Source organism: Trachemys scripta, chromosome 8 (assembly GCF_013100865.1).
Source record: "Trachemys scripta elegans isolate TJP31775 chromosome 8, CAS_Tse_1.0, whole genome shotgun sequence".
Classification (NCBI taxonomy): domain Eukaryota; kingdom Metazoa; phylum Chordata; order Testudines; family Emydidae; genus Trachemys; species Trachemys scripta.
In genome coordinates, this window is record NC_048305.1 from 48441884 (window position 1) to 48464179 (window position 22296).

The 22296-nt window shown below is 45.5% G+C and overlaps 3 protein-coding genes across 6 annotated transcripts in view; 2 read left to right on the top strand and 1 right to left on the bottom strand.

The window, feature by feature from the left end:
- The window catches only part of ANKRD45 (ankyrin repeat domain 45), a 30073-nt gene extending 17119 nt beyond the window's left edge, over positions 1–12954 (bottom strand). For both annotated transcript variants that reach the window (XM_034778880.1, XM_034778879.1), the window contains exons 1-5: positions 12801–12954; positions 10038–10337; positions 9096–9263; positions 3663–3757; positions 2582–2720 (exon numbers count right to left, since the gene is read on the bottom strand). In XM_034778880.1, coding sequence (XP_034634771.1) covers positions 2582–2720; positions 3663–3757; positions 9096–9263; positions 10038–10337; positions 12801–12828 — 730 coding nt within the window. In that variant the 5' untranslated portion in view covers positions 12829–12954. The remainder of the gene's footprint in view (positions 1–2581; positions 2721–3662; positions 3758–9095; positions 9264–10037; positions 10338–12800) is intronic.
- Positions 4949–8289, top strand: TEX50 (testis expressed 50). The gene is made up of 2 exons (XM_034778886.1): positions 4949–5333; positions 7805–8289. The coding sequence occupies exons 1-2, from the start codon at positions 5007–5009 to the stop codon at positions 8072–8074; spliced, it is 597 nt and encodes a 198-aa protein (XP_034634777.1). The 5' UTR covers positions 4949–5006; the 3' UTR covers positions 8075–8289.
- Positions 12955–17182: 4228 nt separating the features above from the next.
- Positions 17183–22296, top strand: part of KLHL20 (kelch like family member 20) — a 48203-nt gene continuing 43089 nt past the window's right edge. For 2 of the 3 annotated variants that reach the window (XM_034778875.1, XM_034778877.1), the window contains exons 1-2: positions 17183–17306; positions 20316–20381. In XM_034778875.1, the coding sequence (XP_034634766.1) occupies positions 20359–20381 (23 nt within the window). In that variant the 5' untranslated portion in view covers positions 17183–17306; positions 20316–20358. Of the gene's footprint in view, positions 17307–17585; positions 17737–20315; positions 20382–22296 lie in introns of those variants that run through there. The other variant, XM_034778876.1, reaches the window with a different exon arrangement.

Sequence of the window (22296 nt, forward strand, 5' to 3'; positions counted from 1 at the left end):
TCTTGACTGCCCCCTCCAGAACCTCCCTGCCCCTTCTCCTGCCCCCTGGCCCCCTTACCCTGCTGCTCAGAACAGGGTGTTGGGCTCTGTGCGAGCCGGACACGTGGCTGCGCTCCCCAACACAACACACAACACAGTCCCTGGCCCTGCACAGTGCTGCCGGACCGGAACATTGGGCTGCAGGGGAGGAGGAGCTGCCGGCTCAGAATGCAGGGAGGGGGGGAGGAGCTCCTCTACAGCTGCTCCGGAGTCCAGCCCGTGACTTTCCTGCAGCCCTCCCAGCCACTCGCTCTGCTCTGCCAGGGGAGGGGAGAAATCCCGGACATTTTGAGTGATTTACAAATTCCCCCCGGATGCTATTTTTAGCACAAAAAGGAGGACATGTCCGGGTAAATCCGGACGAATGGTAACCCTACTGTCCCCTGATCACCCCCTCCCGGGACCCCTGCCCCTAACTGCCCCCCAGGATCCCACCCCCTATCTAAGCCTCCCTTCTCCTTGTCCCCAACTGCCCCTTCCTGAGACCCCCCCCCAACTTCCCCCAGGACCCCCACCCCCTACCTGTCCCCTGACAAACTCCCAGGACTCCCATGTCTATCCAACCGCTGCCTGTCCCCTGACTGCCCCCCCCCCGAACCTCCGCTCCATCCAACCCTCCTGCCCCCTTACCGGGCCACTCAGACCAGCGTGTCTGGCTCCACGCAGCGCCAGACACACTGCTGCATATATGCTGCCGTGTTCCCCCGCAGAGCCACAGCCCTCTCCCCCCAGCTCCCCCCAGCACCTGCCTTCCAGATTTGAACACCTCAAAATTCAGGAGTGCTCAAGCTCAATTTGGGCAGCTGTTACTTCATTTCTCCCAAATCAAATATACTGATCCACTGTAACTTGCTGTAGAAAAAGTAGGATAAAATTGAGCAAGAAATGCTTCCCAGTGGTTATTAGGACTGGAATTGGTATTTTCAACAGCCATTGCCTTTTTTGTTTGTTTGTTTGTTTGTTTAAAAGGAAGACAGTGATATTGCATTGGCAAATTCCCCATAGAAACAAAGAATGAAACAAAAGAATAATAAAGGCACCTCAACTTTTCCTCATTTATGTTGGACAGTCTTATAATATGCATCCAGATATCCTCCAATCACACAAGCTGAAACTTGTTCCACTTTACTGCAGTTCTGTAACCATATGGGAATCAATCCTGTCTGTGTTCTGTGCACATCTAAAATTCCTGCTGCATGACCTGCCATGGGAGCGAGTTACCAGTGACCCAGGGCTGCGGTGGAAGGAGAGTGCAGGTCGGGGGGGGAGAGAGCCCAGGGCTGGGGCGGCAGGAGGTGTGTGTGTGGGGCAATGGTGGGGGGGAATGAGGGAGCCCAAAGCTGGGGTGGCAGAGGGTGTGGGTGGGGTGGAAGAGCCCAGGGCTGGGGGAACAGGGGGGTCCGGCGAGGAGCCCAGGGCTGGGACGGGGGGCAGCCAACATTTTTTTTGCTTGGGGTGGCAAAAAACCTGGAGCCGGCCCTGAAGGGAGTCCTAGCACAGCTGGCACGTGCAGAATGACTCCCTTGGAGCTTGCAGGGTCTCTTCCCCATCACTTGCTTCCCCACCCCTTCTGCTTTACAGTCTTCTCTGGCTTCATTCTCATGACGGAAGATGACTGGGAAAAGACTAACCAGGACGTGGGGACTGAGTGGGAAGATTAGGGCAGTCAAGGAACTCAGCTATTGAGGAAAGCAGAGCCTGTGGCCTGGGCTGGAGAGCAAGGGATTTGAATAGAGGAGAGAAGCAGGGAGTGGGAGCACTTAGGGAGGGCTCTGGTTGGAGGTAGTGATGAGTTGGAGGTGCTGGCCCTTGGGTTTTGTGTGGCTCCAAGGGGAGAATTTGGGTGGCAGGGGTCAAGAGGCTGGGTGACTGAGGGACTGCTGGGGTTTGGGAGCTACAGGGGAGTGGGAGGGCATCCAAACCAGGGATAATTGGGCATGAGATACGTTTGGGCAAGGAAATCCAGGATTTCCCAAGGCAGTGGGAGGAAAAGAGCCCCCTGCATCCTTAGGAGGTTCCCTGGCCTCTGGCGTGTCCTTCTCACATTCCTAACTCAACAGCGAATAACTCTTCAGATTCATTCCTCCACATCGCAGGTTCCCATCTCTCCACCCGCATTCCGTTATGGCACCTGTCTGCCTGGAGTCTGAGCACCTTCTGTACCCACAAGGACGGAGGTGTTCATCCATCCCTCCCCGCCTTCCAGTCAGCAGGGGTGGAGACCAGCACAAAGCTACCCTAAAGGACTAGAGAATTGGGCCCATAATCTTTCCGCCACAGCACACCCTCAGGTAATCTTGTCCTAGAAATACCATATACTATGTTGTGTAGGGCAACACACATGTGCCATTTTAATTTATATGGTCACTCAAGAGCCCACCCTGTATTCAGTGGCTATGACTATTTGAATTTATTTTTCAATAATTTATTAATGTATATTAATTATTATAAATTATTATTATTATTATATACAGATATTGATAATCATATAACAGATTCATCCTGCCCGTCAGACTCTGAGCTCTGTAGCCCCAATACTCACGGGGCGTGGCCAGCTTTGTGAAGATGGGAAGCATGATATCTTCCAGCTGCTGCTTCTGATCCAGGAAATCTTGTCTGGTGGGCTCCTTGGCGTTCTCAAGCCAATCACATTTTACACGACAGGCGCTGAGAGACATGTTCTGTAGAAGAGACAAGGGTCATTAACCTTTAGAAGGTGACCTCCAAAAATTAATTACTTCGTTTTAGATGAGGTTACGAGTGGCACCTCTCGTTCAATCAGAAGACCAGATAGCAACCCAGGGTCAAACTGCCCGTATGATCTCTTACATGCCTGCCTCTGCCAGCCACAAAAGAGAGGATGCAACATTGGCCTTCTTGAACTGAAACTGGCCTCTCCTGTTAGGAGTTACAAATAAGGCACATAGATTAAGTTTATATCAGTTAATTGAAGAGAGCGGTATGGTGTAGTGATCAGAGCACAGGACTGGGAGCCAGGAGCTCCCAAGATATCATCCAGAACCGGATACTCACTCTTCCTGTGCCTCTGGGTTCAGGAGAACTGGGTGCGACTCCCTTCAGAGCCCATAAATGCTGTTGGGCTACAGGAGATGCTGCAAAGCAACACAAGGTGCCGAGCGATCCAGCGCTAAGAGTGCAGTGAAAGGGCTAGTGCAGGAGGGAGGAGCGTAGGCTCCATTCTCCCTGTGTAACCTTGGAATAACCACTTCACCTCTCCGCGGGTCGCTTTCCCCATCTGTAAATGGGGATAACACTCACCTCGCACAGGACTTCATTCATATGTGCAAAGCATTTGGGCTCAGATCCTCAAAGGGATTTAGGTGTCCAACTCCCATTGAAATCCATGGGAGTTAGACACCCAAATTCCTTTGCAATCTGAGCCTTTGTGTTTATCCAGCACCTTCTCCAACAGGCTATCAAAGTACTATCATTCATACGCTGATCTGCTCCCCATTGCAAGCACTGCTGAGTGTAGTCTCCTCCCCTCTTATTCTGCAAAGAGTGGTGTGAGCAGAAAACATATCCCCACATGGAATCAAGAAGGCAGTTCTAAACTTTATTGCGAATAGGTCAGTTCTCCTGATAAGAGCTCAGCACTGTACCTTGTCTTCCTTGTTCAGCCTTCCCTGCACCTTCTCTGGGTCTGCAATCGTTGCCTGGATGTGGGCGATGAACGTCCGCAGAGCTTGCTTAGCTTCTGCGAAACAGGACACACACGATGAAGAGACAAGGTTAGTCATGGGGAAGTACTCACAGAACGAGGCAGGGGCTTATAGAGAGACAGACTGCTACACAAAAGGAACCAGCCTTGTGTCCCATGTTGATCCAGACTGCTTTAAGGCTATTTAGGTACTAATTATTTGCCCTTCCTTGGAAGACCTTGGGGTTTATAAATATTAACGAATGGAGCCTCATCATACTCCTGAGAGGTGGATAAGTCTATTGTCCTATTTTACAGATTGGGAAACTAGGCACAACAGGACAGATCCTCAGTTGGTGTAAATCACTGCCTTCAATGCCAATTTATGCCAGCTAAGGATTAGAAATGATGGGCCTGCTCCTGTGAGGTGGTGGGTGCCCCTCGTTCCCCTGGACTTCAAGGGAAGTCCCAAGAGCTCAGCCTCCCACAGGGTCACACCTACACTAAGGATCATCTTTGTAGGCTGCAAACCTGAGGGGTCAGTCATTGGCAAAACTGTGTATATTAGAAAGAGCACAATGCAGAGCACTGCCCTGACCAAGTCATTGGGGGGCCAGACTGTGAACCCCTGACTCACAACAGAGCAGTTACTCACAGGAGGAGCTGTGACTTCAATGGGACTAGTTGTGTGCACAAGGGGTTCACAACCACTCAATGACACCAGGTTTCTCATGTTACCTAGTTCCATAAATATAACTGGCTGTACTAGAACAGCGTCCTTAGCAAGTCACACATCTGTATTAATAATAGTTTGCACTTATATCGCTCCTTTCATCTGTGGATTTCAAAGCACTGTACAAAACGGGTCAATATTATCTCCATTTTACCAATGGGGAACTGAGTCACAGAGCAGCTAAATCAGTTACAGAGCTGGGATTAGAAGTCAATCTTTCTAACTCCCCCTTCCCCACTCTAGCTGCTAGACCATGTTAGGCTGCTTATATCTTTAACTTCTTATGGTGCCCACTGAAAAAAGCTTTGAGATCCTTATGACATCACAATATCTTTCTTGAAAGCAAACGCCACTGGCTGATGATGTCACCAGCCAACAACTTCTCTGGCACTCAGGACTGGAGCTTGGTCCCAAGCCACGAAACGCCAGGGTGGAGTGGTTCATTTGCTTAAAATCCATCCAAGGCACTACAGTATGAACTCTAAAGGCTATTTGCTGCTGGATCTCTGGCTGCAGTTGGTACATGCTGACGATCAAGTCACTGTAGACCTTTCCTCTTAAAAAAACAAGACAATGTTTGTCCGAGGTGTCTCCCTAGTCTTTCCTATCTGGATTGCCTTCTTGTTCCAAGACAGCCTCTGCCATTGTGATCGCCCAAGCTGGGTCAGAGTTGGATGGGAAATTCTTCCAGAGGATCTGGAGCAACTGCAGCTTGGAACTCCACTTCAATCTAACTGCCTGCCCTACCCTCTGGACCAACTGTCTCACTGCTTTACTCACCTGGAAATAGCCAAAGGATGCTTCGAGGTTTTGTATGTCAGCTGCAAAATTATACTTTTCTTCCTAGGGGGCTTATGTGTACGCTGTCTATGGAGCAAATTGAGAAGACCGCAGAAGAAGGTAAATGATGTAAATGAGCAAGGTAGGAACGGTGCAGATTAGATTAGAGCATGGGACTGGAAATTGACTAACTCTGCTACTGATTCACTTGGTGGCCTTGGGCAAGTCACTTAAGCCTAACTTTTCAAAGGTGTCTGCTAATTTTGGGTGCCTCCATTTTGAGGCGCCATTGAAGACACCAAGGCCAAGAGGTTCAGAAATAGGAGACTAAAGCTAAGTCCATATTTGGGCACCTCAGAAAGTGGCCTGATTGTCAATAATACCGAGCACTCAAGATCTCCCATTGATGGTACCCATCTCTCCAGGGGCTCTGCTGTGTGCTTGTCACTTTGGGAAGTCAGACCACTTATTTAGGTGTTGAAATATCCTGTGTTGGCCACAGGCGGTTGTCAGCTTTAGAGTTTTGTGCCATGATACAGCTAGAGGCTATGAACAGCTAGAGCCAAGGCACTTAAATGTGGGAAATAGCAACCAGCCCAGGATAGCACCCACCGCTTTGGCTTGGATCATCCCTGAGACTTGAGTCCCATTTCCTGGAGGAGGTGGGAGCCCTCTGGGTATGGCCAGAGATCTAGGGAAAGCCCACCCTTATGCTATTACTATTATTTGTATTAGAGTAGCACTTATGGACCCCAGTAAAGGATCAGGGTCCCATGGTGGTCGGTGCTGTACAGACAGTAGTAAAACAAAAATAGTCCCTGCCCCAGAGAGCTTACAGTGTCGGTTAGTGGTTCTCAATCTTTCTCTTTCTGAGGCCCCCCAGAATGCTATAAAGACTCCACAACCCACCTGTGCCACAACAACTGTTTTTCTGCATCTAAAAGCTACCACCAAGTTAAGGGGTAACAAGAAGGGCAATTGCCTGGGGCCCTATGCCACAGGGGGCACCGGGAAGCTAAGTTGCTCAGGCTTCGGCTTCAGCCCCTGGTGGTAGAGCTCGGGACCCCAGGCTGCAGTCCTGCATGGCGGGGCTTTGGCTTTCTGTCCTGGGCCCTAGCAAGTCTAGCACTGGCCATGCTTGGCAGACCCCCTGAAACCTGCCCAGGGCCCCCAGGGGACTCCTGGTTGAGAACCACTGGATTAGGGTTACCGAATGGTGCTCTCTGAATCCAAAGAGGTAAGGAAAGGAGCAGCGGAGAGATGAGAGGGGGTAACACTCCAAACATTCGGTGATCATCAAACAGTCGATGCCTGGGGCCTTGCTGCTGCAAACACTGAGCTTTCCAAATTAATCCAAGTCCAAGGATTTGCTCCGGCTCACCCACGTGGCAGGGCTGCCATCTGTACTCAGAGCACACACGCCCTCAGTGAGGCAACATACTTGCACCTGGGCTTTCAGATGGAGTCAGATCTTGGCCCAAGTCCGCCAAGTATTTTAGCTCCTAACTTCCACTGAAATCAATGGAAATTAGGAGCCTAGATACCTTTGAGGACCTGGGCCCTGGTGCTTTTGGGGCAGAGTGCTGTATGTCAATGGGACTATTCACAAAGCAAGGTACAGCTCAGCGTAAGTGCATCAGGAAGTGGCCCTTACAGCTCAGTCCTGCTCACACCGATGAAAAGAGGAGTTTTGCCGTTGACATCAGCAGGCCCAGGATTAGACCCTTTGTCAGCAGTCTCTAGAAGATGCTTAAGAAACATGACTTGTTGATCATTTAAAACGCTCTGGCTCCCTCTTCAGCACTGTTCCAAGAGACTGGAAACCTCTCCATGATCCATTAAAGAGGAAAGGGCTGATTTTAAAGGGACAGGTCAACTGGGCCTCATCGTTTTAAACTGAATTGCTATTCTGAGGACTGAACCTAACAGCAAAGGACTCTGTAGCATGGGCTCACTCAAGAATTTCTCTCATGCACCATGAACATAACATAGGAACAGCCAGACTGGCTCAGATTTGTGATCATCTAGCCCAGTGTCCTGTCTCTAGCAAAACCAGACACTTCCGAGAAAAGTGCAAGAAACCCCCTATAGGCAGATGTAGGGGTGGTCTGCCCCCAAGAAGGTCTCATCCTAGTCCCTAAGAGTTAGAGATTGATTTAAGCCCTAAAATGGGCAACGGAGACATTTGAAAGTACTGTAACAGCCAGGATAGAACCCAGTGGGAGCCTTAGCAGGTGGATGGGAGGATAAGTCTGAAGTTTTCTTATAACGACCTGCAGAAAGTAAATCTCTGGAGAACAACAGACTGGACCAGATCCCCAGGCTGGTGTAAATCAGCATACCTCCATTGAAGTCCATGGGCCAGATCCCCAGCTAGGGTAACGAAGAGTAGTTCTGCGCAAGTCCATGGGCCAGATCCCCAGGCTGGTGTAAATCAGCATAGCTCCACTGAAGTCAGTGGAGGTGACTTACACCGTCTGAAGATCTGGCCTGCAGACTCTTGAATTGGTAAGTAAGAAATCCAGGCTGATGGCTTTTGGCTCTCGATGAAAAGAATTACTGTCACAATGTCATCTGCTTTGTCTTTCCAGGTGTCCGTGGAGACCTCTTCTGCTTTTGTCACGACAGAATTTCATGCTGAGTGCACCTGCAACGTGGACAAAATGCTCTGCAGGCTGGTGGCAAACACGTCTATCATGATGAAATACCTAAAGGATGTATGCCACCATCATAGGAATAAAGCCAGGCACCAGAACTTAAGTAAGAAGAGGAAGGAAGAAGAAATTAAGGATGAAGAGATCTTCCCTATTTGTCCATCCTGCCACAGCTCCAGCATGGATACCATAATGCAGGAAGTATAAGGGAAAGGACTCCTCCTTGGACAACAATCATATTTTTGTGCTCTAATAATTGTTTATCCATATTCTTTGCTACGATGTTGCGAAGACAGGAGAGTGGGAAGGACAAGGATAGAGCCAATCTGAAGTCTATGTCTGTTTGTCTGAACGTTTATCTAACTATGACAGTTTGAGAGTTGAATGCTGTCGATGTTCCCATGGACAAGGTGGGGAAGGAGGAGGGGAGAAAGAGGGACTATTAAAAAAAAATCTTTCAGAAGCGTGGTGACGGCAGTTTGAATTTGGAATGTCAGTAAAATAACGTTGTACTAGGCTGAAAGAAGCCCCAGTTCTCTCCTGTGATCTAGTTGCTTTGAGCCACTCCCTCAATGCAAGGCAGCTGGAAAGCTGCCTTATTCCAGATAGTTGGGACTCCTCTAGCCAAAGGTGAATTCCCATATGGCATGGAACCAGAATAAGTGCTGTACATCAGCTCCTCCAGCACAGTGGGCATGGCCAAGGAACGGGGGCATGACTGGAGAACCACTGTGTCCAGCAACCCCTGGCTGCTAGAATGGCCCCTTAGGGCTGTAGCTGCTGGGTCACACCAGAGGCCAAACTGCTCCCTGACCACTCTGCATGTCAGGGAGCTACATGGACAGGGTAAACCAGCTTTGTCCCTTTTCCTCTGGTCCTGCACTGAGCATCGCTTAGCAGGACCAGAGAACCTCAGCCTGATGCTTTACATTTCTGCTATCCAGGACTTTCCTTAGGGCATGGGCACCAAGGATCCACTCACAGAGTTACTGGTGCAGCTCTCACCTTAGGAGCTGCATTTGTTGTTGGATCAATCACCTTACAGGTCAGGCCTAGAGTAGTATTTAAAATTCATTTGACCTACAGACATGGGGGTCAGATCTTCAGCTGGTGTAAATCAGCATAGTTTCATTCACTCCAATGGAGCTCTGATGGATTTTCACCAGCTGAGGCTCTAACCCATGGTGATCACAACCTCCCCTGTGTAGCTGGGCATTACCAGTCTCACCTGCCCAGTCCAGGAATTCGATGCAGTCTGTCTGTGCATAACGGTTGGCTATATCTCGGGCCTTTTCACCCCGGAAGTTCGTCGCTAGAATATCAGCTTCCAGTTCTACCAGAGTTTTCAAAGTCTCCAGCTGGCCCCAGGCCGCAGCACAGTGGAGGAGTGTGTAACCTGGGGGATGACAGCGAAGTCATCAGAACCAAAGGGAGAGGTATCTTGCTGGGGGTCAAATGCCAGCTAATAATACTTTGCATTTTCAGAGCAACTTTCTTCCCAAAGTGCTAAGTACATGTGAAACCCCCTGTAATGCAGCCGCCACTGGAGGGGAGGTCAGCAACTAACCAGTGCTGCACAGCATAGTGAGGGCAGGGAGAAAATTGTGGCCAAGGGCAATCCTCAGACAAAATCTACAGGGAAGGAGCCAGCCATGGAGGGGAGGGGAAAGGCATGTGGAGTCTGGAATCAGTGGTACGACAGAGGAAAGGGAAGTTTTGCAGCAAGTGGGTTAGAGAATTTAGGTTGCAGGAAGTGAGAGGTGAGCAAGCAGCTGGGACAACAGAACAGAAAGATCAATTTCTAACAGTGGATAATTTCAGGAAGGGAACAGAGGAGAGGCCAAGATAGGGGGAGTGAGTGAGCATGGAGAGGAGGTGAGTATAAAGCCACATGGGAATCTAGGGTCAGATCCAAAGCCTAGTGAAGTCAATGGAAAGGCTCCCTTTACTTTGGTGGTGCTTGGATCAAGCTTCACAGAAGCAGAGTGGAGAGTGGAAGGAGTAAGTGAATGTGAATGTGAATTCAGAGAAGTCAGGATAAGCTTGAAGGAGCAGAAGTGCTGATCCTGCACCAATGAAGTCAATGCGTTGGCTTGGATGGGAACTGGGTCATGGCCGGAGTGAGCAGGTGTGGGGCCCAATCCATTGCCCACTGCCGTCAGCAGCATACCTCTGGCTGTTTTATCCTTCATGACCACTCCGTATTTTGCCAGTGCTCTGATGACTGCACTCTGTCCGGCCATGCTGGTTGTATATAGTAGGTCTCTCCCTACGATGTCCTTTTCCATGAGAAGTTGCATGGCCTTTTCACCATCAGGGTCTTCTGGGTCGGCAAAAATCTGCTGCACACCCTCCACATCTCCAGTGAGAGCAGGCCTCAGGAGAGGGTTAGAATACTCTGGCTCCTTAGGCTCCCCTGTATCTGCTGGCTGTGTTGCTTCTACTAGCTCCATTGTCTCTAGAGCAATGTCTGCCAAAAAAGGAGGAACAGTATGGAATCCTTTAAAGCAGCTGATTGGTTTTGTGGTTTGCCCGTATATATATTCATCAGGATTGTAACCTGGGTCTTTTCTGAAATAGAATGGGGCACATCCAATATTCACCAATGACCCTCCCTGATATGAATGTATTCTTTTTATTTACAGTGTGGCCAACTCTCATTATTTTATTGTGGGTCTTGTGATTTTTCTTAAAGCCCCAGCTGTTGGAACCATGATATTGCATGAGAATCTCAACTTTCATTTAAAAAACAAAGTACACTTCGTGCCTTGTGGCTGCAGAGTACAGCTGGAAAATGTCAACCCTAATGACTCAAACCCCAGAAGGCAAAAACCAAGAACCCAACATTTACTATTTTTTTTTAATCTCATTATTTTAAAGCCAATTTTGTGATTTGTGTGAGTCAGACTCATGAGTTTTGAATTTTGGGGCTGGCAATACTGTTACCAATGCGCATGCCAGTTTTGCAGAATGTAGTGTTTAAAAGGGCTTGCCACCTAACTCAGGCAGAGCAGATCAAATTAACTAGCGACCACATTAAGTGCAGATCATTGTGATAAATTAAGACAGATTTTCATGAGTTTATACATCATGCAGAGCTTGGTATGAGCAAGACAATGAACTTTTTTTGAACTCAGTAGCCCTTACATAAAGATTTCAAATGTGATTTTTCTGCCCAGTGTCAATTTATTTCCATTACTGTAGTGTATATTCATCCCATTACTGGCTCCTCCTGCTGGCTAAAGTGAAACATAGCAATTCGCAGTTTTACTTTTTACTGGGCTGCTGGAGAAGGATAATTATTTTGGTATTGGAGATCATGGGCTCCTATTCTCTTGCAGCTGTTAGGGAGTCTGCAAGACTAATTATTAGAGTAGACCACTGAAAGTTGGGATTGCTGGGTTCTAGACCTTGCTTTGTCACTTATTAGCAATGGGCTTGCTCCATCACCCATTGAAATCAATGGAAAAACTCCCATTGATTTCAGTAGACGTATGAGGCCCTGTATGACCTCAGAAAAGTCACATAACTTCTCCATGTGTTGGTTTCACCACTGGTAAACTGGGGATAATAATGTAAATTTACAAGGTTGTTGTGAGGCAATTAATTACAGCCCGAGGAAGCTAGCAACAGTGATATTGGTTGGGGGATAGGGACATAGTTTTTAATCCCATTGAAATTGGGCACACTATGTTTTTTGTATGTATATGGACTGTCAATTAATTGTAGTTAACACAAGCGATTAAGACAAAACACATTAACTAAATTAAAAAATAGTGATTAATCACAGTTTTAATCACACTGTTAAACAATAATGGAATACCTATTTAAATTTATTATAAATATTTTGGATGTTTTTCTACATTTTCAAATATTTTGATTTTGATTACAACATGGAATACAAAATGTACAGTGCTCACTTTATATTATTTTTTATTACAAATATTTGCACAGTAAAAAAAATAATGATCCAAAGCAGTGCAGACCAATGCACCTTCATTTGCATCATCTGAGTCAGATGCCACCAACAGAAATGAACACATTTCTTTTAATCATCAGCATGGAAGCATGTCCTCTGGAACGGAGGTACAAGCATGAAGGGGCATACAAATGTTTAGCATCTGGCACGGAAATATCTTGCAACGCCGGCTACAACAGTGCCATGCGAACGTCTGTTCTTACTTTCAGGTGACATTATAATAAGAAGCAGGCAGCATTATCTCCTGTCAATGTAAACAAATTTGTTTGTCTTACCAATTGACTGAAGAAGAAGTGGACTTTTGTTTTTAAGTACAGTTATGTAAAAAAAAAAAAATCTACATTTGTAAGTTGCACTTTCACGATAAAGAGATTGCAGTACAACACTTGTATGAAGTGAATTGAAAAATACTTTTTCTTTTATCTTTTTTACATGGCAAATATTTGTAATCAAATAATATAAAGTGAGCACTGTACACTTTGTATTCTATGTTGTAACTGAAATCAATATTTGAAAACGTAGAAAAACATCCAAAAATATTTATAATATATTTAAATTAGTATTCTATTATTAACAGTGTGTTTAAAACTGTGATTAATTGCAAATATTTTTATCTCATGATTAATTGCAATTATTTTTTTAATCATTTGACAGCCGTAAAATACATATATATATATATGTATATATTATATATATTTGTATAGCCATTATTTATTTTCATTTGATCACAAAAGCACTTATCCACAGATTTAAAATACACAGACACTTAGAGATTAAGGAACAAAAACACAGGGGACTTGAATATCTATGTACTCCATAAGAGAGGGACTTTCTAGGGACAGTTTGGTATGTATTTTCCCAGGATCAGGGCCTAACTCAGTTAATTCAGGACAGAGGATTACGCGGTGCCCCAGTGAAGTCAGTGGGGCTCTGCACAGGAGAAAGGGTCCATACCTGGAAATTGCATCAGGCCCAACGTCATTTAAGCTGACAGGAACCATTTTGTTTCTGTTTTCTCATGAGAGGGCAAATACATTCTTACTGTGAGGCTACTTCTCTCTCCAGCCCGTGGGAAAGTGCCATTTTCACAAACATTTAAGAAGAAAAGCCATGTTAGAGAGGATTTGTCATAGAAGGACCTGATCCTGACTGGTGCTGGGTGCCCCAGTCTCACTGATCCCAGTGGGAGCTGCAGGTACCATACTCACACAGTTTTCAGGGTAACTGTGTTGAAAAACATAGGACAAAGGGCCAGCTGCCAAGGGGAAGCCCCCTGCACAGTGGCATCGAAGCTCACAAGACAGGGGCCCGCTGCACTGGATTCGTGCATGTAACTTCATTGTTCTCTGCTCAAATGCTTCTTAGTGGCTCCCAACTGGACTCAGGCTGCTGTGGGACAACAAGCACCACACCTGCCACGTCCCACAGCTCCCTAGTGCAGATTCTCAGGATCAGGCCCTAAATGACCACACTGAACAAGACACAATTAGGGCCCCATGGCCCCTCTAGGGCTCACACAAACCTGTGCACAGCGGGGGTGTCCTCACCTCCAAGTCCCAAGAAAGCTATTCCTGGCCCTGCCTGGCCAACACCGATGCAGACAGCTTCTGCTGTTGCTATAGCAACAGTTCTCTGTGTGCCACCGTCACTCTCCTCCGGATTCCAGGGAAGGTTGACATCATGGAATGGCCCCGCCCAGCCAGCTGGGGGACAAGGCCTGCTGCCAAGAGTTCACGGGTGCACAATGCCACTAAGTCTGGAAATGAGAGGGAAATCACTGGTGAATATGGCTGGAGGAATCATCAAAGCCTTCTGATGCCAGCCTGCATCTCCTGACACTGTAATTTTTAGGGAAGGGATTTAAAAGCCATTTGCAAACCCTTGGTATCATGTCAGTGAGCTGTCTTTAAAATTCTTCTCAGGTCAGTGATGTCTCTGGGAGTCACACAAGATTTTGGACCAGACTGTGCATAGCCACTAAGCAGCGACCTGACTGCAAGTGAATGGAAGTCTTTCCACTGTGCCTGGCCCTAGAACAAGAAAAGGGATATGCAGTGTGGTTGTGGTGTGCTGCCATTCCTTTTCCTGAGTCAAGGAGGATGAGGTAATATCTTTTATTGGACCAACTTCTGTTCTCAACCAGAGAAGTTGGTCCAATAAAAGATACTACCTCACTCACTTGTCTCAAGAAAAGGAATGGCAGCACACCACATAGCAACCTGCCACCTGATTGGGAATGGACAGTAATGAGCAATGGATGCAAGGGATCCAGCCCCAACACAGTGTGGCCCCAATCCTGGGTGGGTTGTACCTGCCCCAACAGATACCTGAGGGATCTTTTTTATAAAACATTTTGACACTACTTGCATAGCTTTTCATGCCAATAAAGTCTCCTTGAATTGAACTGAAGTTAACTTTAGTGGACTTTGGCTCGGACCCAGGTGAGCAAGAGGGTTGTAGGACACATGAAGTTTCTCTCCTTTTGCCCCTTCCCACAGTGTCTGGGTGCAATCACAATCCCTACAGCACACAGACTGCTCCCTCCCACTACCCACTTGATACGCAAAACATGCCAAAAGCAATGATGGGGAGGAGAGGACGGGGAGTAGCGTTGGCTGATGGCAAAAAAAAAAAAAAAAAAGAACACACCACAGTTTCCTCAGCATAGTGCAGCATCTGCACACTGGGGGCTTCCAGAGCAACTTCTGTGGTGGAGCAGAACTCACCCTAGGCAGAGTGATATATAAATGTCACAATCAAACCTCCCACAAGGTTTGCCACAAGGACTCGTCGTTTTTTTTCTCCAAGAGACTGTAACGCATCAAAAAGGAAGGGAGTTGAATCCACTCCGTTTATTTAAGAAATTAAGGAGATGCTGAGTTTGCAATGCAATTCTAACAAGATAGCACTTTGCATTCTTAAGTTGCCTCATCAGGGGATCACAAAGCACTATGCAAACATTGATTAAACCTCACAACCATCCCACTACCAAGACAAAATTGCTACACTGGGGATGAATCATAAGATTGTGATGCTACCTTAGCACCTGGAGATGCAAAGGAATAATGTTTCACAGATCCCAAAAGTGAGTTCAGGACCCATAGGAACCTGTAATTGCAGGATGCCTTGTGAAAAGCTATATAATCCTGACAATAATTGGGTGACAGTCTTTCCTGTGAGATCATGTTATACTAGCTCCATTTTACAGGCTGGGGAAACCGAGGCACAAAGCAATTTAATGACTTGCCCAAGACCATACAGCAAATCAGGGCTCTAAACCAGGAACAGAATCCAGGAATCCTGACTCCCAGTTTCCTGCTCTAATCTCCAGGAAATTCTGTTTATTCACATCAATGCACAGTGAATTCCCAGAGCCTAGTGAAACTGATATAATAATTGATCATCACTCATTGAGCTGATAAGGGCCGAATGATCTGCCCCACATTTGTTTTGAAATGGGTTGTCATGCTTGGAAGGAGCAGAAGTCTTTGCAGAATCAGAGTCCAGTTGAAGTACACTGAGATGAGGTCTTGCAACTGCTCTTCTTTCATTTTTGACCCAGCACAAATCTGCTATTCTCTCATCAGTGTTATTGCCTGGTGTGGAGAAGGGAATTGGGGGAGGGATAGCTCAGTGGTTTGAGCATTGGCCTGCTAAACCCAGCGTTGTGAGTTCAATCCTTGAGGGGGCCACTTAGGGATCTAGGGCAAAATCAGTACTTGTTCCTGCTAGTGAAGGCAGGGGGCTGGACTCAATGACCTTTCAAGGTCCCTTCCAGTTCTAGGAGATAGGACATCTCCATTTATTTAATTGTCTTGAGTCATTCTGAGCATCTTGAGTTATTCTGATAGGCAAAGAATAAAAAACACAACACACTTGTTGCAGAGGTTGCAATTTGTAGGGTACTTTGATATTCTTTGGGAGGAATGGTGCTCTAGAAATGTAAAATATTATTAGTTCAGGTTTACTTAGGCTGCTGGATTGTGCTGGAATGTTGGACTAAGTCCTGAGTTCTATATCTGGCTCTATCACTAACTCACTGTGTGATCATGGGCCAGTCACGTAAATTGTCCATGCCTCCATTTCCTCATCCGCAAAATGGGGATAATAATTCTTACCTAGCAAACAGGAAGAAATCCCACCTATCCCCAAAATTTCCAGGGTCCTCCCACTTTAAATAAGTGAAAATGTGCCAAGCTTCATAATTATGGATCCTAATGTAGCCTGAACATGCCTACACATTTTGAATGTTTAAAAAAATATGTGACCCTGCATTTTATTATTCTGAATTCTTGTCATCAGGAGTGCTGAATCATTAAGCCACATTTGGTGACATTTTGCACTGTGGGTTGGTGGCCCTTCACCGTGATATGGCTATGCTTTGCCCCAACATGGTGATGCTTCATTGGAATGTTTCTCCACAACAGTTCGCTGTGATGCTTTATCATGATACAGTGACACTTCACCGTGATGTGGTGCTACTTTGCTATGATGCTTTCCTGTGGCCTGGTGATGCTCTGTTATGGCATTATGACCCTTTGGTTGACTATTTCTCCATGACACACTCCCATGATGGAGGGATGCATTGCTGTGAGGTGAACGCTTCTCCAGGACACTATGATACTTGGTGGTGACCCATTGCCATGATACAGTGACACTTTACAATGACCTCTTATCATGACACTTTGCCATGACACAGTGAAACCTGACAGTGACCCATTACCATGCCACTTGGTGGTAACTGTAGCCATGATGCTTTGCCATGACACAGTGAGACTTAGCGGTGACCTATTACCATGACACTTTTCCGTAACACTTGGAGGTGACCCATTACTATAATACTTGGTGGTGACTGTTGCCGTGACACAGTGACACTTGACTGTAGGGTTGCCATTTCAAAAAATAAGGGACTGGTTTTTTAGCACTCTCACCCCACTGATCCTCCCAACATTATGATAATCAATAAATAAAATAATAATAATTAATAATATAATAAGCAGTACTCACCTACATTCGCGTGGGGGTATTTCTTGCTGCTTTTTGCAGCACTCAATAACTCCCGATCTTGTTCAGAGATGAAAAAATAAAGGACATCCTTGTAATAAGGGACTGCTAACCACCTTATTTGTCGGTGACCCACTGCCAGGAGGCTTTACATGACACTTCATGGTGGTGCCGTGATAACTCAGGGCGATACTAGCGCAGTCCGCTGCCATGACGGCCAGGTGTTTGCCTTCAGCCTGGTCCCGCCATTGGGCCCCCTGACCCCCCATCCCCGGGGGAGGAAAGGGGGCGGGCCGGTTTGAGCCCGGAACGGCGGTGTCCGCGGCTGCGGTTCCGGGGGGAAGGCTGGGGAGAACGGACCGCGTCCTGCTGGCGGAGCCGACGGGCGGAGGGGGCTGGTTACTCGCTGTTCCGGGACCCGCAGCAGCAGCACCCGCAGGCACAGACCCCGCGCCCGTGAGTGACAGGGCGAGGGTCCGGGTCCCTCCTCCGCCGGCTACAGCCTCCCAGGCGGTGGCTCCTTCAGGGGAAGACTGCCCCCCCCCCCGTTCGAGCGAGGGGGTCAGGCCTCCGCAAGGGACGGCGGGGGGCCGGGCCTAGGGGCTGGGACTTGGTGGGGAGGGAGTGCCGGGGATGACGGGGCGAGGTGCAGGGTCGGGGCTGGGGGCAGGGGAGGGGCTTTCCATCTTCAATTGTAATCCCTTAAAATTCCCAAAGCATCCGTTTGCCGACCCCTCCTCCCCCCGTTTGGACTGGTTGGGAATAGACAGTGGGTCACGCTGGAGCCTTGCCTGTGTCTCGAGGGTACTGATGGTATCTGAGTGCACCTCCCATCCTGGGCTCATCATACTGCCTTGCAAATGTGAACAAATTATCCAGCATCACGGTGAGATGAATACCTGATTTTGGGGAGAGTCTCAGAGGCACAGATGGTAGTTAGGGGGCTCATTCACATCGGAAGTCAATACATTTAAGTTCTTAACTGCTGTTTGTGCCTTTGAAATTCCCTCCCCTTCCCCAGTGTTACAGATGGGGAAAAAGAGGCATAGAGATTTAAACCTTCTTATTGATGAAGTATGAGGAGTGATGATGCACCTAGGGGCCTGATCCAGTATTCTTTTGGAGGCTGGGGGATGCAGGGAATAATGTTGTTTAAGTTGCTTTTCTATATTTCAACAACATTATTTGCTAGTTCTCTTGTTGACTTCTTTTCGTTTCATGTCACGTCTTATGCATGACATCATGCAAAAGGAACGTCTCGTATCAGTAGGTGATAGAAAACCAGCTATGTTTATCCATGAAAGCAGCAGTATATATCTGCTATACAGCTATATCTGTGTATATCCTGGAGCTGGGGCCACTATGAGAGAGAAAAGAACACTATTAATTGAATGGAACAACAAATGGGACTAAGTATTACTTGGTGTTACTATCCCAGTGAGGACATTAAATCAGGGACATTGTAGCAAAATTGTACAGAAATTTATTTTCTTGATTTTAATGATATTTTGAGGGGATTAATTCTGACATAAACACAAAAGGACTGTGAAGAACATAGCCTCAGTTTACTGTACAAAATGCCTGCAGCATACTGTGAACATCTTCTATTCACATTCCTGTAAAAGGTGTAGACATGCCCATTCATCTAAATGTATACAGGTGATTCGTGACAGCCAGTACTGTTAATCTTGTAGTGGAATGATCTTTATAATTCTCTGAAGCCCCTTCATGCATGTGAAAAGTGTTTCACACGTTGCATTAGAGTTGCATGTGCTCAACACCCACCAGGAATAGGTTCCAAATGATTTATTAGTCACATTTATTAGCAAATAATAAATAGGTACTGATAATTTGAGAAGCCTGCAAAACTAAAGATAGCAAATCTAAACATCATCTTGATTAATCAACAACCTTATTAGGGCAAAATATTACATTTTCCCTCTGCGTTCATAATATATCATGTTGATGGAATATATGTATGATTGTTTCTTGATCTGACCATACAAGGTTTTTATAAATTAGGCTGCAAAAACAATATGTAAAGCTAAACCTTTAATATATACAGGAGTTAGGGAATTATTATTATGCCCATTTTACATATAAAGAGCTGAGGCACAGGTTGGTCATAAAGGAAATCTGTGACAGAGCGGAGAATTGCGTCCAGATCTCCTGAGTTCCTGTCTGTTGCCTTAACCACAAGACTATCCTTTTGAAGCTTTTTTCATATGCTGAGGATGTCTTCTCTTGTAGATGGTATAATTTACTGCTTTCCAGTCTCCTAGCAATGTTGTGCATCTTGATTGTTTGTGAAGTGCTCTTTGATTCTTGAATAGGTGCTATGGAATTCGAAAGTATTGTTATACTGCTCTTGCTTCTTGAGATCAAATGTTAAAGGCTGTTATGAAACACCACAATACAGAGGGAGTATTTGGTGTTTCCGTAAAGTTTAGTTTATATATTGGCTTGATGTTCCTATTTTAAAAGAAACATGAACATTGCACTTCTTTTTTGTACCTACTATAGATTTTTTTTTTACCTACTAAGATTGAAAAGCAAGTTGTCAGCCTCCACTCCAAACCCCGCTTTGCCTCCTGCATTTATAATGGTGTTAAATATATTTAAAAGTGTTTTTAATTTATAAGGGGGGGGGGTCACACTCAGAGGCTTGCTATGTGAGAGGGGTCACCAGTACAAAAGTTTGAGAACCACTGGTTTAAAGGAAGCTGTATCAGAAAGCGGAATTTCATTATATTAGTCATTTTTTAAAATAATCTAGTTGACAAGTGTTCCTGTAAAAAGAGGGTGTATTCAGCATTAGAATTGGAAGTCTGAGGAGTACAAAGTATGTAACTGTTGCTTCTACTAAAAAGTAAATATACATTTAATAGAATTGGAAAGTGAGTTACAGTATCGTGCAACTTCATCTATTTATTCTGTGGATATGTGGCTTTGTTAGCATTCCTCGTACCTCTGGGACATACAGTTGTCCAGACCCTAACCTGATCTTATACCAAATACTGACCCTAGGTCAGTGCTGTACTGTTTAATGGGTGCCATCTTTTTCTCGTAAGTATGTGAAGTGTAACTATTTCCTGGCAGTTTTTTGGAAGTGTGAGAGAAACATCCCATTCCCCCCCCAGTGTCCTAGATAACCTTTCCTTCCTTGATAAAATGGTTTAGTGTGTCCAGCGTAGTATGCAGATTATTGAGCGCATGATGGGTGTCACATTTGTCTACACCATCACTGTGCTAAATGTATTAAACTCATTATTTGTAAGGTTCTTAACTTTTCTTCTGTCTTATTCTCTGTAACCCAGCCATTGTTTAGCGAGATTGTGAATTTTGCAGCTGAATAAGGGCTTCTAGTCATACTATTTGGGTATGATTAGTTATTGTTTGTATCATGGTTAAGAGCTAAAATAGGACATACTTTCACTTTTTTCATCCTTTTTTTTCACCCCTTAGGTCAGGTCTTGAAGTGTAAGGTGCAGGCTTCTCTTCACGGTGCATGGACGGAAAGCCAATGCGCAGGTAAGGTGCAGAACAAGAAATGATTCTTCTCTGATCAAAACCTGACAATTGATATTGAGTTGATTTTGTAAGTAGCAAGCCCATAACATGTTTATTTGAGGTGTGTATTGTAGAACTAACAATATTTATTTTAAGGGGCAAAACTAAACATCTGTTAACATGAATATGCTGTTAGAGAAAGGAAGTATAGAAGATATGTGTTGCCATAATCATCCATTTTAAAATAGTTCACTGTGTTGCTTAAAAAATGTACTTTGGACCACTTATTTTATGGTGTGATTATACCAATATTTCCTCATGAACCATCTAGCAGTATTTCTTAAACCTAATCATGCTCCTGATGTGCGTTAATGTGACCTTTACTGTAGACTCCAGTTCTCTACAGGCTGAGGGGATTTGTCTCTTATTTGTGGATACTAATTGCATCTACTGTAATGGGCTGTGGACACATCTGCAATCTCTTCCTGTGTAATGCTGACATCAGCTATGTGAGAAACAGTCTCTGTCCTGTAAAGGAAAGACGTATTGTGTTGTTAAAAAGGGACATTGACCAGCCTGTTTGACATGAATTGTATCTGCCCATTTTGATGATTTTAATAATGAGTGTGCCATAGTTATGCTCTATAGCAGATAAATATATATATTTTTAAACAGGCTGCCTACGAAAGGCCTATCTGTGTTTGCATGGTTGAGAATCACTTTTCAAAGGTATTGGACAGCCAAGACTCATGAATATCACCTAGCCTGTTATGCTGGTTGTGTCCCTGAGGTCAAAGTATCTGTTGTAAGCGGGGAAAACTTATTAGATGCACTCTGGTAATCACATAAACATTACAGGAGGAAAAGAGGTGGGATTTTAGCATAAGCCACTTTGTAGAGGGATATTAATTACTGCATTTGCAGAAACGAGTACTAACATAAACTTGGTTGTGTAACATGGTGGTAGGAATTGCATTGTTTATTAGCTCAGTAATGTCATTCTACAAACCCTTATTGAGTTAAATGAACCCCTCAACAACCAGAAAAAGATTATCTATGCTACTGCTTCAGTTATGCTAATAAATACATCCTGGGACGTGACACAGGTGTCATTGTATCATTCAGCATTTTTCTGAGACAAGGAGACTGATTTAGGATGTGAGGGGACACAGTTGGCTTTCTACTGTGAGTTTTTTTCCTCAGAGGATGGACTGAATAATCTACCAGATATTTCCATCTTGATCTTCTGCAGTGGGAGCAGTTTAAACATTTTTTAGCAACCATAAGCCCACATCTATTCTATTCAGGTTCTTGTACTGCCCTCATCACTGTAGTACCTGAATGCTTTGCCTAAGAGCATAAAGCAGTGTGAATAGCATTTGCTATGTGTGGCCTCCCCCCCCACCCCTTTTTGTGTGTGTGTGTGTGTGTGTGTGTGCGCGCGCAAGGGAAAAAATGTGAGTTTTTTTAATTTGTTTCTGCATTTATTTTGGCTGCTGTGCTGTATGACAAGGAATGGAAAGTGTTGAGGTTTGAGGTTGTTTTTCGATCCTGTGGAAGTTCATTTCTCAGCCTTAGCTCTGTTTCCTGCACAGACAAGTTTACCCTGGCAATGAACAGCTCCATTGTGCCTGAGCAGCAGATTTGTCTATCCTGGTCCTAATCCTGGAACATTAGACAAAATTTTTTAGATATACTGGGTCCAGACCCTCTAGCACCTTGAGGAGGACAGAGATCTTGAATTTGACTCAGTGTCCTATAGGAAGCTAGTGGAGAGAGCAGATGACAGTTGTGATGTGCTAATGCTAACTTGTGTTGTTGAGGTGTTTGTGCTGTGTACTAACTGGAGTTTCCTAAGAGCTGACAGCTTCATGCCCAAGTATATTGCATTGCTGTAGTCCAGCTAGAAGCTGACAATGGCATGGATCTTTTTTTG

What these genes read in the sequence shown, in the direction of transcription:
- TEX50 (XM_034778886.1), top strand. Translation starts at nt 5,007, where the DNA reads ATGTTTGTCCGAGGTGTCTCCCTAGTCTTTCCTATCTGGATTGCCTTC. An exon ending in TGAGAAGACCGCAGAAGAAG is followed by an intron (nt 5,334 to 7,804) that starts GTAAATGATGTA and finishes TTGTCTTTCCAG; the next exon opens with GTGTCCGTGGAGACCTCTTC.